Source organism: Xiphophorus hellerii, chromosome 20, assembly GCF_003331165.1.
Source record: "Xiphophorus hellerii strain 12219 chromosome 20, Xiphophorus_hellerii-4.1, whole genome shotgun sequence".
Taxonomy (NCBI): Eukaryota; Metazoa; Chordata; class Actinopteri; order Cyprinodontiformes; family Poeciliidae; genus Xiphophorus; species Xiphophorus hellerii.
This window is the reverse complement of record NC_045691.1, coordinates 12340150-12356566: the sequence shown is the minus strand read 5'-3', so window position 1 is coordinate 12356566 and position 16417 is coordinate 12340150. Positions and strand designations below refer to the sequence as shown.

General features: G+C 34.9%; 1 protein-coding gene and 1 long non-coding RNA gene across 2 annotated transcripts; one reads left to right on the top strand and one right to left on the bottom strand.

The window, feature by feature from the left end:
- The first annotated feature begins 730 nt into the window (after positions 1–730).
- LOC116711248 (protein shisa-5-like) lies at positions 731–15719 on the top strand. The gene is made up of 5 exons (XM_032550658.1): positions 731–791; positions 4801–4954; positions 7169–7317; positions 11633–11860; positions 13715–15719. Exons 1-5 carry the CDS (start codon positions 731–733, stop codon positions 13897–13899), a joined length of 777 nt encoding a protein of 258 aa, XP_032406549.1. The 3' UTR covers positions 13900–15719.
- On the bottom strand, positions 2768–4003 carry LOC116711249 (uncharacterized). The gene is made up of 2 exons (XR_004337196.1): positions 3775–4003; positions 2768–2926 (listed from the first exon to the last, which is right to left on the bottom strand). It is a non-coding gene; the product is annotated as an uncharacterized LOC116711249 (long non-coding RNA).
- Positions 15720–16417: the final 698 nt, after the last annotated feature.

The following is a 16417-nucleotide window of genomic DNA, read 5'->3' as shown; positions in this document are numbered from 1 at the left end:
TAATATCTCCAAGACAAGTAGCTATGTGCTAGTGATATTGATAATATTGTAATATTGATAAATATTTTATCAAAGCTGTTTTTCTCTACTGCCAAATTAAATCAATATGAAATATGTTCAACATTAATCAATTTTAAGAAGTACTCATTGAATAGACAGGTGCTTATTACTATTTTAACAGTTTAGTCGGTAGTTTTACCAATAAATTTAGCCACATTCATAATCTTGATATGGGCCAAATTGAAAATGAGTTTACCCTGCTGTATGTGATTTCAAATTGTTGCATGTTATCACAGTATTTTATCTACACTTTACAAATTTACATATTTTTTGTTAAAGAAATAAATATTTAAAATATTACTCCAGCTATTTCAGATATACTTTTTCTAAAAAAGAAGAAAAAAAGTATCTATATTACGTATTTTGGTTTGTTTCGGAAAGCTTCATGCTTTCCTCAGAGTCGCAGACTGTGTTGACGTTGCTTTATCTTGTCTTTTCAGTATGTCTCTGAAAAATGGAGGCAAAAATAATTTATACATTTTCGTAAATAAGAGGACCCTCTTCCTCTCATGAGCTACTTCATGCTCCACCCTGTGTGAACGCTGGAGGCGGGCGGAGCTCCTTGGCTACTCGCAGCAGTGGGTTCAGGACGGTAGACTTCCTCCTTCAGTCGGCGAGGTGGAGGAGATTTGTCGGTTTCAGGACGGGTTCTGGGATAATAAAAGCAGCCATGGTGCCAGGCGTGTCCGGTGTAGTCGTGTTGGTCATCTGTGCCTCCATGTCCAGTCTCTGTCTTTGGTGAGTGTGGCTGATTAAATTGATAAACCGTCGCCGCTTTCTGACAGCTGGTTAGCCGCAGAGGTTAGCTTCAGGCGGGGTCTCGCACGGCACACGTCGGGACGAAGCAAACCTACAGTCCCTTAATTAGAGGCTGACAGTCTCTGAAAAATGGTTATTTATTATGGAATTTTGTCAACACTAAAACGTTTTTTCTTTAAACTATTTGTTTCAGCAATCTAAAGGAATACTAACCAATATAATCACTTTAATATCGGGTTGGCAGTTGGGAAAAGCCTACGACAAAACTAACTTGTCGAACTTTTAAGCAAACTAATTTAGCTACAAAGTGGTCGTATATGTATTTTATGTACTTATGTTATTTATTTAGCTTTCTTTTTAAAAAATTGGGGAAAACATTAACCAGAGCATTTTACTTTTACTGGAAAGGTAGGGGCCGCTTTCCCTATTTGTGATTGGATCCAATCCCCTGGCAACAGGATGTATGTCACTTCCCGTCTGTCTAAGGCCAGAATATACTTCAAGTTAATGTTGACGAGTTTATTATAGAATTAGAGAAAATGTAAGTGTTGCGTATTTTTATTTCTTTTAATGAAAACTGAGTTGTATGTAAATGATGCATATTTATTGTTCTAAATTATAGTTGCTATGTTAAAATAGGTTAGTGAAAGTAACTTTTCTTATTGACTGTTCTTATTTACATCTGAAAGAAAATCAATCAAAGAAACAAACAATCAACATACTGAACCAAGCTTTCATTTCTGGTTGTAGTGAAGAAAATTCAAAGCACTATTTCCACTTGGAAACCACATCTGCTCTTCAAAATATGTAATCTTCTAGCTTGAACAGCCACACATTTATTTAATTATCTGTTTGTCTATTTGAGTTGAATTAAACCAATTAATCATTGTGTACGTATGAATGCGTATGTGTGGTTTTGGTTTCGACTCTCTGAGCCCAACAAATGCTGATATAAAGCCTAGCCATTATCAAGTAGGCTATTTCAATGCACCACTTACATTACGTAGTGTGGTTATATTGCTAAAGAGTATACAATTACCGCCTGCAGCAATACTTTTAAATATTATGTTATTCATTGGAAGTCTCACGGAACTAACAATACAAAAATAGTTCCAAGATCAAAAGCAGCAATCCCATGCTTACTTTTAGTTTGTCTGAAAGTAAGCCTGGTAAACAGCAATTAGAGTTTAACCCTATATGGTAAGGAAAACATAAAATGTAGTTATTTTTAGCAGTATGTAAGTCTAAGAACAAAATAGAACTTGCTGAAAACTCCCACAAAGTTTTGCATATCTTTACAGGGCATTTCTAAAGTACTCATTCATGTTTAACTTTTCCACTTTTTTGTCACACTGCAGCCACAAACCTCAGTGTATTTAACTTGGCATTTTATGTTACAGACCAATACAAAGTAATGCTGAATTGTAAAGGGAAGATATGTTTTCTTGATTTTTAAACATGCTTTGTAAATTCAAATCTCAAAGGTGTGGTAACCATTTGTATAAAGCTCCCCTGAGTTAGAGCAAGTTGTTCATCATTATTCTCTTCACTCTAATTGAAAAATAGATCAAAGTCAGCCTAGATGGAAAGTGACTGAACATCAATTTTCTTATTGGAAGGTAAACTTCATCCCTAAGCCAAAGGCTTTTGGCAGCCTTTGAAAGGTTATCTTCCAGGCGTGATCAATATTTAGACAGTTTTATCTTCCTATGAACTCTGACCAGTTTCCCTTCCCTACAGAAGTAAAGCATCCTTACAACATGAGTCTACAATATAGATATGGTGTGTTCAGGATTGTGTGCAGTCTTGGTTTTCTGTCACTGCACACATTTTGTTTGCATTAGTGCCTAAAAGTTATCCTTTGGTTTGATTTGACCAGAGCACATTTTTCTGAGTTTTCACAGTGTCCTATAATGCAGAAGTTTTCACGTGTGGGAGAGCTATCGCCCATAAACATGATCATACTTCCTTGTTTTTTTGTTTTTCATTTTGCTTGGTCCAGACCAGTGATCTCCAACTCTAGTCCTCAAGGGCCAATGTGATGCAACTTTTAGATGTCTCTCTGCTTCATCACACCTGGCTCCAATATTAGCTCTTTAGCAGAGCTCTGTAGGGCTTGACTACATGCTAGTGAGACATTTTCAGTGTTTAGTTCAAGTGTGTAGGACGAAGGACACATCTAAAAGTTGCAGGACTCTGCCCCTCGAGGACTGCAGTTTGAGATCTATTCATTTTGCCTGGCATAGACTTGATGAAGTTAGCTAAATGTTTAAAGTTACTTATTCTGGTTTATTTATTTCCTCATGTGTCAGAGCTGTGGAGGAGCGGCATGTAAACAAGTGTGATTGACAGCACTGACTGTTAAACTACTGGTTCTGGCTGGTTGTTTCTAGTTAGCACTGGGAGAAGGCAGATGAGTTTTTTTCTTTTTCTCAGATTATCTGCCTTGTACCATACTGTGACAACATGGTGGCAGTTTCAACAAATATGTAAAATAAAAATATTTTTCATAAAAGTTATGTACTGCAATTTTAAGAAAATGCTGCTTAATTTTACAACATGATAGGAATGTTTTCTCTTAATGCACACACACGCGCACACACGCCCCCACACACTCCTACCCTGTCTTCAGTCGACAACAGCCTGGAAACCCCAACTTTCTCAATAACCTCACTTATCTGAGGCACCTGAAGTTCCCCTTTTTGTGATGTCACAATCTCCTATTCATTTTACTCGAGGGTTATATACAAGAGAACAGCTGAGTATCTCCTCAGTAACTGTATTAAAATATTTCTTTTCTTTAAAAGGCGGAATATACCGGATCTGTTATTTAGGCAGGTTTCATGTTGTTTCAACATGTATGTAAGGTCAATCAATGTCAGGGTTGTATAAATTTGTTTTTCAAGTCAGCTCACTTTAATTTAGTTTTCTACATAGTGTCAATTTGGTGCTAACTCTAAGTTCAAACACTTTACTAGTGCAATTCATCATGTTGACTGAGTTGATTTCAGGATTCATTTTTTTCTTTCCTAAGCTGATTAACAGGATATGTTTAACCAAATTAAACTATATTATAATAATATAAAGAAAATGTTCAAGAAGATGGTTAAATGGATAATTCTAATAAAGAATTTAAAAAAATCCGATATAAATGAATAAGACTTAAAGAATATGGTGACCCGATGTAGACATTTTAAATAATTGCACATTCAAGGGAAGCCTTATTGGTGTTTGTAAATTCATGCTGGTTTTTAAAATTTCTTTGAGAAGTTGTTTCTTTGCAAGTAAAATAGTTGTGTCTTTTTTAGTGTGCCATATGTGCTTTTCTTTGTCTGTCAGCAATAGGTATTTAAATCAATTATGGTATTTCTTTTGTCCTATGGCAGATAAAATAATTTCAGTGTCCCTTCGGGTACTCTTTAAAAATATATTTGTTTACCACAACCATGTAAAGCATGACTGAAAACTGCACCCTCTAAGCAAATCAAGTTAAATTGACTCCATTTAGAGGATTATCATTGTCATCTCTTTGGCCTGCAAATCTGCTCCAACAGGACGTTGTGTTGTGACTCTTTTAACCGGTGTAAGATGGTGCTGATGGTAGCTGAATGCTGCACTCCATGATCTGCAGTTTGCTAATTTTGTTAAATCAAGATTATTTTATTCAATGTCAACATGTAAGCAATTAGTAAACTTGGGGGTTTAAATCAAGAAAAATAAAAAAATGATTTTTATGTGAATATCAAAGCTACAAACTGTTCCAGGCCACATGTAAAAAACATTAACTCAATCGTTAATCATTGTTTCAATGCCATGAAATTTAACCATTTAGTCATTCATGTAGATGCCTATAAGTATGATCGTCTGCCCTTTTTTGTATAATGAATAGTTTAAAAACCATCAAATATTTACTTACTTCATTGCATCCAGTATATTTCCCCATGAATTCTAATACATTTCTCTTGGTGTTTTCTCCTACAGCATTGGATTTTGACTGTTTACCATATAGGGATTCATACAATAACTACCATAACTATAAAGAGTGCAAGAGAGGATTTTGCTGTGGTTCCTGTACAAGCAGAGATTGCTGTTCCGATTTTAGTCGAAGACTCAGTGAAGACGCTCAAGAAAGATGGTAGGTGATTTAATTTCTCTTTGTATCTTCATATATCAATTCACAATGTATATAAATGGGGAGCGAGTTGGTCCAGTAGTTGTAATTTTGCATTAGATGTAACCTTTTGATTTTTATAATTGAGAATCTTAATCTTGAAAATAGTATACAAAATGTAGGACATTCATTTTTTAATTACATTTAAAAAATTTATTTTTTAAAATGTATTTCTAATACATTCTAAATATATTTGATATTTCCTATTTTTTTATTTGGTATATTTCTTATTTACAAATAAGCACAGATGATTTTTCAGATCAATATAAATGAGTATGTGTGGGAGTCAAAAAATGTCAACAACAATTTAAACAACCAACTAATGCTTATTTTTAACTAATATTATTAAGAATAATATTATTCTTAATAATATGTCATTAGCAGTATTATCAGATTGGTTTCGATTTTGAGAGAAAAAAATACAACCTTTTTTATTTCAGTCGTTTTGCCAAAAATAACCAAAACTTTCATATAATCAACATTTAGCCCAATTTCCACCAATTGAAACTGAAATCTTGTCGTTCTGGTAGTGAATATATTTACTCATCTTTTTTAGAAGGAATCTTTTGCCTTTCAATAATATTTTTCAGCTTTGAATCTGAAATTTTAGCATTGTGATTCCACTAATAAGCTGGCGTTTACTACTTTCTGATTTTATTGAAATCTAACCCAGAGTTGTCTTGATTACTGAAATTTCAAACTCAAGACCAGGCACTAAGAGAAGCAGCTCCATACATGATTCAATTTTTTTGATACCACAGCAACATTGAAGGCACAAGGATTCTTTCTGGTTGAGAAAAAAAATTACAACATTGGCAATATTTTAACTTCTCTTATTAGGGTTAAAGCCAGTACGTAGGGTACAGAAAATATCTCACTTAAAATAGTCACTTCCCTGTTTGGCAAAACAGGAAACAGACTAGAAGACATGTAAATAAATAGTGTAAATGTTATTATCCTTTAAAGATGGGCTCACCTTTGATTAAGTCCTGTAGTTATTTTATTTGATTATAACTGCTTATCTTTAGTGTACCATATGTGCTTCTTTTTGGCTGTCAATTTGCTGTTGATACAAATATGTTTTACTGATGAGGGACAATTGAAGGATCATTGTACAATAAAAAAAAAAGCATGGATCTGTTCCTTGCAGGGCTGATGTATTCAACATCAGTCGTGTACAAGATCTGTCTTTCTGGTAATTTTGCAAGGTATTATCTTTAGTGATCAACTATAGTATTAGGGTCGGTAACTTTTGTTTACAACTTTTTTCTGCCCTGATTGCCTTAATTGGCACTGCAGTAAAACAGAATTTAACTGTTCGGAGTTTTGTACCTGGGAAGCACATCTAGATGCAGAAAGCTGCAGGTTGTATAAATGGACTGAAGTGTCCATGAAGGCTTTTGGCATTTTATTTTTTTTTCCGTCTGCTTCATATAGAAAGTAACGTCAAACAATGGTTTTGTGTTTGCTATGGCAGTGAAAGAGGATTGCTCTCGTTTATTTATTTTTTTTCTGAATTTTCCTGTTTGTTTAAAACCTACTGCATCTTATTATTCTTGTGAGAGGGAAGTGGCTTAGTGTCTCTGCTGTTGCAGCAAATGCTACTGCTGGAGCAAATGCAGCAAGTTGGGGAAATCTGGATAGGTACGTTTGTATAAATTTTCATGCAAAAAAAAAAATATCTGAATTTTTTTAAAGAATAAATTATATCAAAATATTGTCAATTTTGACAACCAAAGTCTGATTGTAAGTGTACAAAACAAACATGATGCAGGAGCCTTAAGAACCACTTTCAGAACAAAATGACTTGATATTGTAGATTTCTGAATAAATTGTTCTCTCACACTGTTTTTGAGGACTTTGGGGCAGCTCTTCTTTATAGTTCTGCTTCAGTTTATTGGTGGTTGCAGATATGTGTTTAAACCAGGCGGTCTTGGGGACTCGGCCCTAGAAAATTTCACACCTTCTTTTGGTTTGGTTCGCTTCAAATCTGCACACCTGCAAGCACCACAAGCCACCTAAACAGTTTCTCGCTGTGGAGTTTTACCTAACAATAGTGATATCGTATATGAGAATGATGCAACAGTACTAAAAGACAGAGAGAAAGAATCAGATTTCTGCTGAGAGATTACATAATCATTGATGTCTGTTTTTCTGTCATCTTTTTATTTTTTTTAGTGCGGAGAAATTCCATGAAAATTTCAGGGATGCCTCACATGTGTACATGATTTCTGGTATTGTGGGCTCCGTCCTTTTCCTTCTTATCCTCGTCTGCTGCTGCATCTGTCCCTGCTGCTGTATTTACAAGATGTGCCGCAGGCCGCAGCGTAAGTAGTTCTCAGGAAACACCTGATTTATTTATGACTTGTATTAAGTTTATTCAGTTTTAGGATTGGCTTTCTGAATGAAAACACAAACAAAAAAGGTAGATATAATTGATTTGACTTCCACCCTATAACTATTTAAGCCTTAAATGCCATTCTCCATTCAGGACTCTACACTAACTTAACTTTTTCAACTGGTGCGCCAACCCTTTTTTATTGGGTACACTTGACTTTTATTTCAGATTGGAACAAAAAAATTGATTTGGAGCAGAAAATCTGAATTCTTCTTCAAATGTGACCTTCTCAAAAATAAGATCACATTTGCGACCTAATTGGTTACAAACACGCACTATAGATCAATGCATTTTATTATTATTTCTAAGATATTCATTATCAATTTACTATTTGCATCTGTAAATTATTAACAATCATTCTCAAAAGCACAATTGATGAAATCTTTGCTGGACCTCCTGCTATACTTTAAACTTAAACAAATATTCAGTGATTATAATAATCGTTATCTTGTCAGTGTAAAAATGTAATAAAAAATTGTTTTTGCTAAGTTTGGATAGTATACATACATTACTTTCTTTTCTTTTTACTTTCAGAAGTAGCTGGGATCTTTAAGCTGTTGCTGTTTGTTAATAATAATAGTAATAAAAATTTATATTACCTGGCACATTAACATATCCAACTAGCTAATCATTGGAACAAAAACTAAATGGAGGATAATACATTGACATTTTGCAGGCATTTGCTGCAGAGTCTGCATCGTGCTGCTGCACACATGTAGGCTTCCTGCACACAACCAACAAGAAACTCACTAGAGCTGCCGGCTGTTTGCGAGCCTGTCAGTGCATGTAGTGGTGTGGCTTGAACATAGTCAGAATAAAACTTGCACTCGTGGTTTTCAGTGCATTGGAGTGTAAGACGGAACATCAGGGGACTCATTTCAGGACGGTTGGCCCACCCACCACCTGACTTCCATTACAGAAATAACACAGACGTGACATTGAGGGCAAGCTGAGCAGAGGCTCATGAAGCCTGATAAGTAAAGTTCTTTTTAGTCATCATCCTTTGGGATTATGACACATTCAGTCGTCAAAGATAATTACTGCTTGTGGTCTGAGCCAAACTTGATAGTATTGCTTGTTTTCTTGGAAATTTGCTTTAGTAAGTTTGGTTTAGTAAATTTGGTTTAGTAGCTGCTGCCTTTTGGGAAACATGCACAGTATCTCAGAGTGTTTTCATCTCATCAAATTTTATAGTTTTTGCTTTTGTCACATTTGTTTAAGATCATAAAACAGTTTTGGATTTACAAATATGAGCTACTTAAATGCAAGAAGCAATTTTCAAATAATAATTTCTTGTATTGATGAGATAATAAGCTATCTAATCTACCTGGCCTTGTTTGAAAAAGAAATTTCCCTCTTAATCTAGCTGATTCTCCCAGTCTTGGCAGCAACAATTGTCCTCAAGTGTTGGCGATAGCTGGCTAGTAGTAGATAGTTTGATTAATTAAGTAATCAAACTGGCCTTGGACAATTGTTCTGCTGCAGAACCAAAATGTGCTTGAGCAGAAAGTCACAACATTACATCCAGGATTCAGGATTCAAGATTTTCTGGTAGAGAGCAAAATTCATGGATCAATAGTGAAAAGTTGTCCAGTTCCTGAAACAGCAAAGCAGTCCCAGAGGAGCTACCACCGCCATGTTAGGCTCTCAGTGTGATGCTTCTTTTCTAATATGCTGTTACTTTTACTCCAGATGGAAAAATAATATATACCTTCTAAAAGATTATTCCTTTTGTCTTAGATTTGCACAAAATGTTTTTCCAAAAGTTTTCAGAATCATCAATAATCTGGAATGCGGACCTTAGCTGCGGCAGGAGGAATTTTGTTTGGCAGACCGCTTCAGGGAAAGATCACCACCGTTCCATGTTTCCTTTGTTTATGATGTAACTGTGGTTTGCTGGAGTCACAGAAACCTAGAAAAGGCTTTGGTGATTGGGTTTCCTCAGATGTATGAATTTGTGATATCTTCATATTTGGTAGGTTATATTTGAATTATTTCTTCATAGTTTAAAGCCTGGCAGAGAAGTGTTTCTTCTCTAAGTTCAACAGAGAAATTGAACTTAGCTTTCCAGAAAATAGTTTTTGAATAGCTTTTTACATCTTATAATAGAAGTAGTCTGTTGAGAACAGCTTTTTGTCTTTTCGTGACATTCAGTTTTTTGTAACTCTGGAAAATTTAAGTGCGACAGAAGAGATCTGAAATGGAGCCAATATTTTTTTACAGGATAGTATTTCAGTCTGGATGAATATGGAAAAATAAAAATGGAGTACAGAAAAATATTTGATCTTCCAGATTTTTTTGATTTTTTTTTTTATCTTCAGTTTTTTTTTTAAAGGACTCAAGTCTAACAGTAAATAATTTCAGAGTTATGTAAACTGATTTAAATTTAGATGATGTGCTTTATCTTTGAACTGCCACATTACTCCATGACTTTTTCTGGGTCTTGACAAAATGCCAAACTAAAACTGCTGTGGTTTTGAATTTCTACAAACAAAATAGAGGCAGAAGTTCACAAACTGTTTTACAGAAACTGTGTCTATTCTGGAATAATCCAGTCCATAAATGACAAGTGAATAGGTTACATAATTTGAACTAGAGCAGCCAGAAAACATTATCTCTAAGCAGAAGCCAGTTCCAGTATTGTGTTGTTTGCTGAATTGCGGAATGAAGCAATGTCTGTTTAAGGTGAATGCTTGTTTACTTACTCATATTTTGAAATGAAATGTGTAGAGACTCTAGTATTAAAAGCGCTGACTAATTGCTAGTAAGCTGTTGACCTAAAATGATTGTTGCACTGTAGCTACTGTTACTAACATCGGTCTGCTTTTAAAATATTTTTTTGTAAAAGATTGATATCTTTAGCAGAAAGTTGAGTGCTACAGGCACAGTAAGGGTTGAAAATGTCCTTGTTTAGTCCTTTTATAAGATTTACTGAAAACAAGGAATATTTCTGATGAAAAATGAGCGATGAGGTCATTATTTTAATAATACAATGGCTGTACACTTGTAGGTTTTTTCTGAATTAAAGTAAATAATTAGTATGATGCACTAGTACATAATTTTCTGTGCTAGTGTGCCATGTGGTTTCTTTCGCTAAATGCTCCACAAGGCTGATCCCAGGCATGTAAATCTGCTGCTAAACATTTGATGTTACGGTTTAACCGCAGTTGTTGTTTGGCTCTGACCTAATTGGACTTTGGTACTGTTGCAGAGGTGTTTGTTTTTAATTTTAGACAAGACTGATAATATTTTTACTCAAAAAGCTCCTGAACTATATTTACTTCCAGCAGATTAAGTAGAAAAACAAATAGTATGTTCAGACATTGTAGAGAAGGATAGAGAACCACAAGACAAAAAAATGCAATACAGAAAATATAAAAAGCTGCTACTGAAAAAGAAAAAAACAGCTACTAGCGTTTTTTTTTAAGCATAAAGCACAAGTAAGCCAGACGATGTGGCTTTCTGGCCTTGCATTCTGGGATCAGATACAGGAATGTTCAGTCTGAGTCATTGTTTCCATGACAACCATTGAGGGGAAATCTCAAGAACTGTTGACGTCACTTTCAGGAAGCGGTTGTGAAGATGCCCACCCTTTCTTTAAAGGATAAATATAGACATTTTCTTCATTGAACCTCGGTGTAATGAAGAAAATGTCTATTTTGTGGTCTTCAAGCAGAAATAGTGTGAGGTTTCTTTCCATTATAGATGTTGATTTGTCATTTTTTTTATTTTTGAAAAATAACTTGTATTCAGTAGAAGACCTAAACGTTTGTTCTTTTGATAGTTGTCATATATTCATGTTTTATGCTCACTTATAAAGCATAATCGACTACTCTCTGATCTTTAACTGTTTCAGTCTTTCTAAAAAAAATCTTTATCAGCATTAATGATTACAAAAACACTCCTTATGCCGAAATAATAAAATAAAAATAATAAAAGTTTGCTTATTCTCAGATGTGAACGAGATAAGAGATTCAAATAAATTCATGGTTCTATAAATTAACATTTATTTAACATCTTGTGGTTTCAATTGATGGGTATAGTTATGTGTTATAATCTATTGTAACTTTTTCATGTTAGGAACACCTTTTGATTTATCACATTTAGTGAAATCAGTTGACTTTTTCAACTAAGCAGTTCCTTAGATTGTGTTCCTTAGATTCTTCCCTACTGAATCCTGTTATGAGAATCGTGCATTTACTTTTTTCAGACATTCATCATCCTTGCTTGTGATTTTCTTACAGCTGTGGTAGCTACTACCACCCATACCACAGTGGTGACCTCTGCTCCTCAGCAGTACCCCCAGCAGCCAATGTCAGTGCCTGGACAGCCTCAGACCTACCAGGTGGCCCAGTATCCACCCTACCAGCCCATGCCAGTTCAGCCTGGCTATGGAACACACCCCATGCCTACGCCGCCTTATAAAGGACAGGCATTCACCCCAGGACCACCACCACCTTATCAGGAAGCCAGTGAGTGTGAATTGTTATTTGAGTCCAGATGAATAAGAAAAGCCTGGAAGCTGGCCACATGTTTGTGGTTGTTTTAAATAAATATATCCAGTCTACATTATTTTTTTTTTTTAAATCTACAACTGTCATGCTAATGTTATCGCATATCTAAAATTACATAAGAGTATTTAGCCAGTCTTTTTTCTCAATGTAGTATTTATGTCGCTTTATAGCCATACAAGATTTCTCAATTATTCTGCTGTCAGGTTAAAATTTCCTCTGAACAACTTTCTTCGAGTGTAAGCAGTGATCCAGATGATAAATATTTCATTAATGTATTGTCTGGTCAGCAGTAAAGCTAGCATGACAGTGACTAAGCGTCTGTTTTAGGGACTGGAAACTAAATGCAAACATTTATTTTGCAATAGAGTGAAAAACACATATTAAAAATAAAGATAAAAATAACACACTTATTTGTAACCACATATAGCAGATTAAAATATTTTCAAGTTTTGTTCAAAATGCATAAAGGAATAAAAATTTTTTATTTGATCTCATTATTGTGAAACTAGTTTGCATACTCTGTATAAAAAGACACATTACCTGTTTTTCACTAATTGGTTGTCATTTAGGACTGCCAAATCTATTTGTACGACATTTTTGAATTCTGAAATTTATACACATTTCCTTAATTGTGTAGAATTTCTTCTAAACTGTTTAGGTTTTACTTACAAAAGTTTTTAAAAATAGCTTGTTGTAGATTTTGCCTGTTATCTCTGAAAGAACTGATGTAACTAAGTCAGGTTTGTAGGTTGTCTTAGTTTATGTACACCTTTTCTGCTCTGCCCACATTTTTTAATTTACTGAGTTTTTCTTTCTGATGTCAACGCTAAAACATTGTCCAAAAGCCAGTAGGTAACTAATTTGGCTGTATTCTTAGAGTCCTTGCGCATACGGAAGGTTAATCTGTGCCCATCATGCCCTTTCTGGCTGATGTCTTTAGATGTTGAATCAATATGTCATCATAATGTTCTTTCCTCATTATGCCATCTATTTTATGAAGTTTACCATGTCCCTCTTGCAGCAAAACACCCACACAACATGATGCTGCCACCCCCATATAGTTGTGACAGTGTTCTGAGGTTTTTAAGCATCTTCCTTTTTCTTCCAAATATAACAATGATCATTCTGGCCAAACATTTCCACTTTAGTTTCGTCAGAACACAGAACATTTATCCAAAAATAAAAATCTACGTCCTGTAGTATATTTGCAAATGTATCTTGCTTTTAAAAAGATGGCTTTTGGGGTGGGGTTTACACTTGAAGGCTCAATTAATAAAATAGCACTTTTCACCAATCTTATGGTTGGATAACTAATAGAGTATAAACAAAAAATAGTTTTGTTGTTGAGCTCATATGTTTCAAAGTCAATATTTTAGTAGCAAAGAGGGTATTTGAATTAAATGTTGCTTAACTTTGTCGGTTATATGGTTTTTGAATAAAATTTGATAAATTGTGAATAATTAATTACAGATCCTGCAATTAACTTGATTAAAAATTTTAGTCAAGTTCTGCCTGTACTTAAAATGCATCAATAAATATGCCTTCAGTATAACTCAAATGTTGCAATAACTTGCAAAATCAGCAGAAAGCTGATTTTACAAAAGCCTGCTTGCTTTTGTGTCATCTTGTTACTCCAGAATAGCCGGAGAGGAGGTGGATTAATTACTAGGTTATGTTTGAGGGTTTTTTTTTTTTTTTTAAGTAAAAGGAAACGGATCATTTCCTGTTTACTGAACTGTTGCAGACTTCTTATGTGGTTAAAGGATATTTCTGGCCAATTCATTCTTATGCTTTTTCCCGTTCTATTTCCAGTCGGTCCAGCCTACCCTCCCAACCAGCCCATGCCTTACAGCCAGGCTGCGTACAACCCCGGACAGCCAGCGTATCCTCTACATCCTCCCACCTACCCACAGCCAAACGCTCCATCCTCTCACGCGGACTTCCGGGCACAGCCTGCATACAACCCAGATTATGTTGCACCACCCACAACCGGGTAAAAGTACTTCATACCATAAATAAACTACAACGTTCCTGACATTGGCAGAACCTGAAGAGAAAGTGTTTATTCCATCAGTTTTATGGTAAACATGGCAATGTAATATAATGTTGAGCATCTGTTGTGTTCAGTTGTCTCGAAGTACAACGTGTTGATGCCCTTTGACTTGTTTTGCATAGACATTCAGCATACATATGTAAATATTGTCTGATTTCATTTTGTTGGTGGATCCTTACACATCTTGGGAGAATGACTGTCTGACTTGAGTTTTTAAAATGTGCAGAAATCTTTCAGCTTTATGAAGATGCCTCAAAATTTCCTGTTTGCCTTTTAAGTCCAGCTGAACCTACAGGGACTCCTTCATTCACCTTCAGACTTTGAACAAGGTGCTTTCATGTCTATGCTCAACACCTCAAATATCTGCCAGGTTCTTGCAGAAGTGCTTTAAACTTTCTTCTTTTCATACTCTTGTTTCTATAATGTTGAAACAATTGTATATTAGTTGTTGAAATACTTTTTTTCTAAGCACTCTTTATAAAAGGGAACACTTACTTTCTCATCAGTTAGGAAAATGTTATTAAAAAAAACAATAGCTTATATGTGGTAGAGTTCATAGGGTTTGGTATTTATTACAGTTGCGCCAATAAAATCATCCTGTCATCCTGTGATTGGCCGATGCTAGCATGTTCAGCCCCTCTTGTCCACCGATCTTATCTGTCTATGCCGTGAGAACGACTTGACTGACAGACACACCTCTGAGGTCATGTTTGCAGTTTACAATAGTTGCCCCACTGTTGCCAACTCGGTGACTTTGTTATATTTAGCGGGATTTCAGACTTCAGAAACTGTTGAAAATCGGAACCAAAATCAAAATCGGTAGGTTAGGCTTTTTCTGCCAGAAAATCGCAATCGGTGCACCCCTAGTTTTTATTGATTGTCAAATGTACATCTGTACACTTTTGTATCTGTAGCTTCATTTAGTGTTACTTCAGGACTTTTCTCTTGAGTCTACCAAATATTCAGTCTAAACCAAAAAGGAGAAATGTTAAATTTTTGAAGACACAAATGTGCCTTCATAGCAAGGTTGTGGAACCCAGATGAACATGTCCTGGCTTTGAGAAGTTTAAGTTATTTTCTTTAGAACTTTTGTACTGTTTATTATTTGATCGCACCTTATAGTAATTTTGTATCCTTTTTATTTCAAACAATGAAACCTGTTTACATAACAAATTACTGTCTTTGTCATTTAGACATTCAGATTAGAGATTAATGCATTTTATTTGTTTTAACTCAAATTAGACACTAAAATGGTTTATTTCAATAAAATACCCTTGTACCTTAATTGCACAACTTAATTTATGAATAGTTGATGCCTTTCCCAGCTTTTGTGTATTTCCTGTGAAATTTTGTGTGGTTTCTGTATGTGTTTTCTTTGTTCAGTTGTCACTAAAAAACTCAACTGTTTTTGCCATTTACAAATGTGTTGGTTTTACTTTCATTCTTTAAGAAAAACAAGTTGTTCTTGGTTTGCCTTTTGCTTTAAACTAGCTGGATATTTCTTTGTTTTTCAGATTTGTTTGAATCATTGTCACTGGGAAAAGAAAACAACAGCTTAGGTTTTACTGTTTTTCATATTGTGATCCAAAATATTTTCCTTGTCATATGTACCATTTATCTTACAGACTTTCATAAAATATATTTTTTCTGCTTGCATCTGGTTATTTAAATTCACTTTCAGTGAAAGGGTTAATGTATAAGGCATTTAAATATTTTGGTTGTGCCCTTTGGAAAATAAAATTGAGAAGAGGAAGGAAGAGGAAAGATGGGTGTTATGATCTTATTATTGAAAACTGCAACAAGCCACCGTTGTTGCAATCACAGCTGCAGATCTTTTTTGGTGTATTTTTACCGGATCTGCATATCTAAGCACTAAAACTTCTGTTCAGTTTTCTCTGAAAAGAAAGTTCATGCTCAGTCAGGTTGAATAGAGAGTGTCTATAATCACCAATTTTCAAATCTTGCTAAAGATTTTTAATTGAATTTATGTCTGGACTTTAACTGGGACATTCTAACATGATTATTCTTTTATCTAAACTTTTCCACTGCATCTTTGGATGTATAGCGTGTTTTGCAGCCTCCAGTAGGATTTCGCCTACTGGAATTGCCTTGTCTTTAGCTCAGTCTATCAGCTGCCCTTTCATGATGATGTAAAGTGCACTATAATGGTGTCCTCTACTTTCAACAGCAACAAATTGGTCCTGTGGATGTTTCCAGCTCCTCCAGAACCACTTAGTGCTCTCCCGAGACTTTCAGTTAGGTGGACAGACATGCCTTGGTAGTATTTTTTTTGTTGTCCCATAGTGCTTTGTTGAAGGTTTTCATAAAATTAACATCTTTTCACACTGATGTAATTTGGTTCTTTACATATTAAAACTGTTTTGACTGATGAAATAAAATTTAGGTACACAACTGTCAATTTCTTTGGCTGTAGAGCCTTGGTGTCCAAAGTATGACCCAGA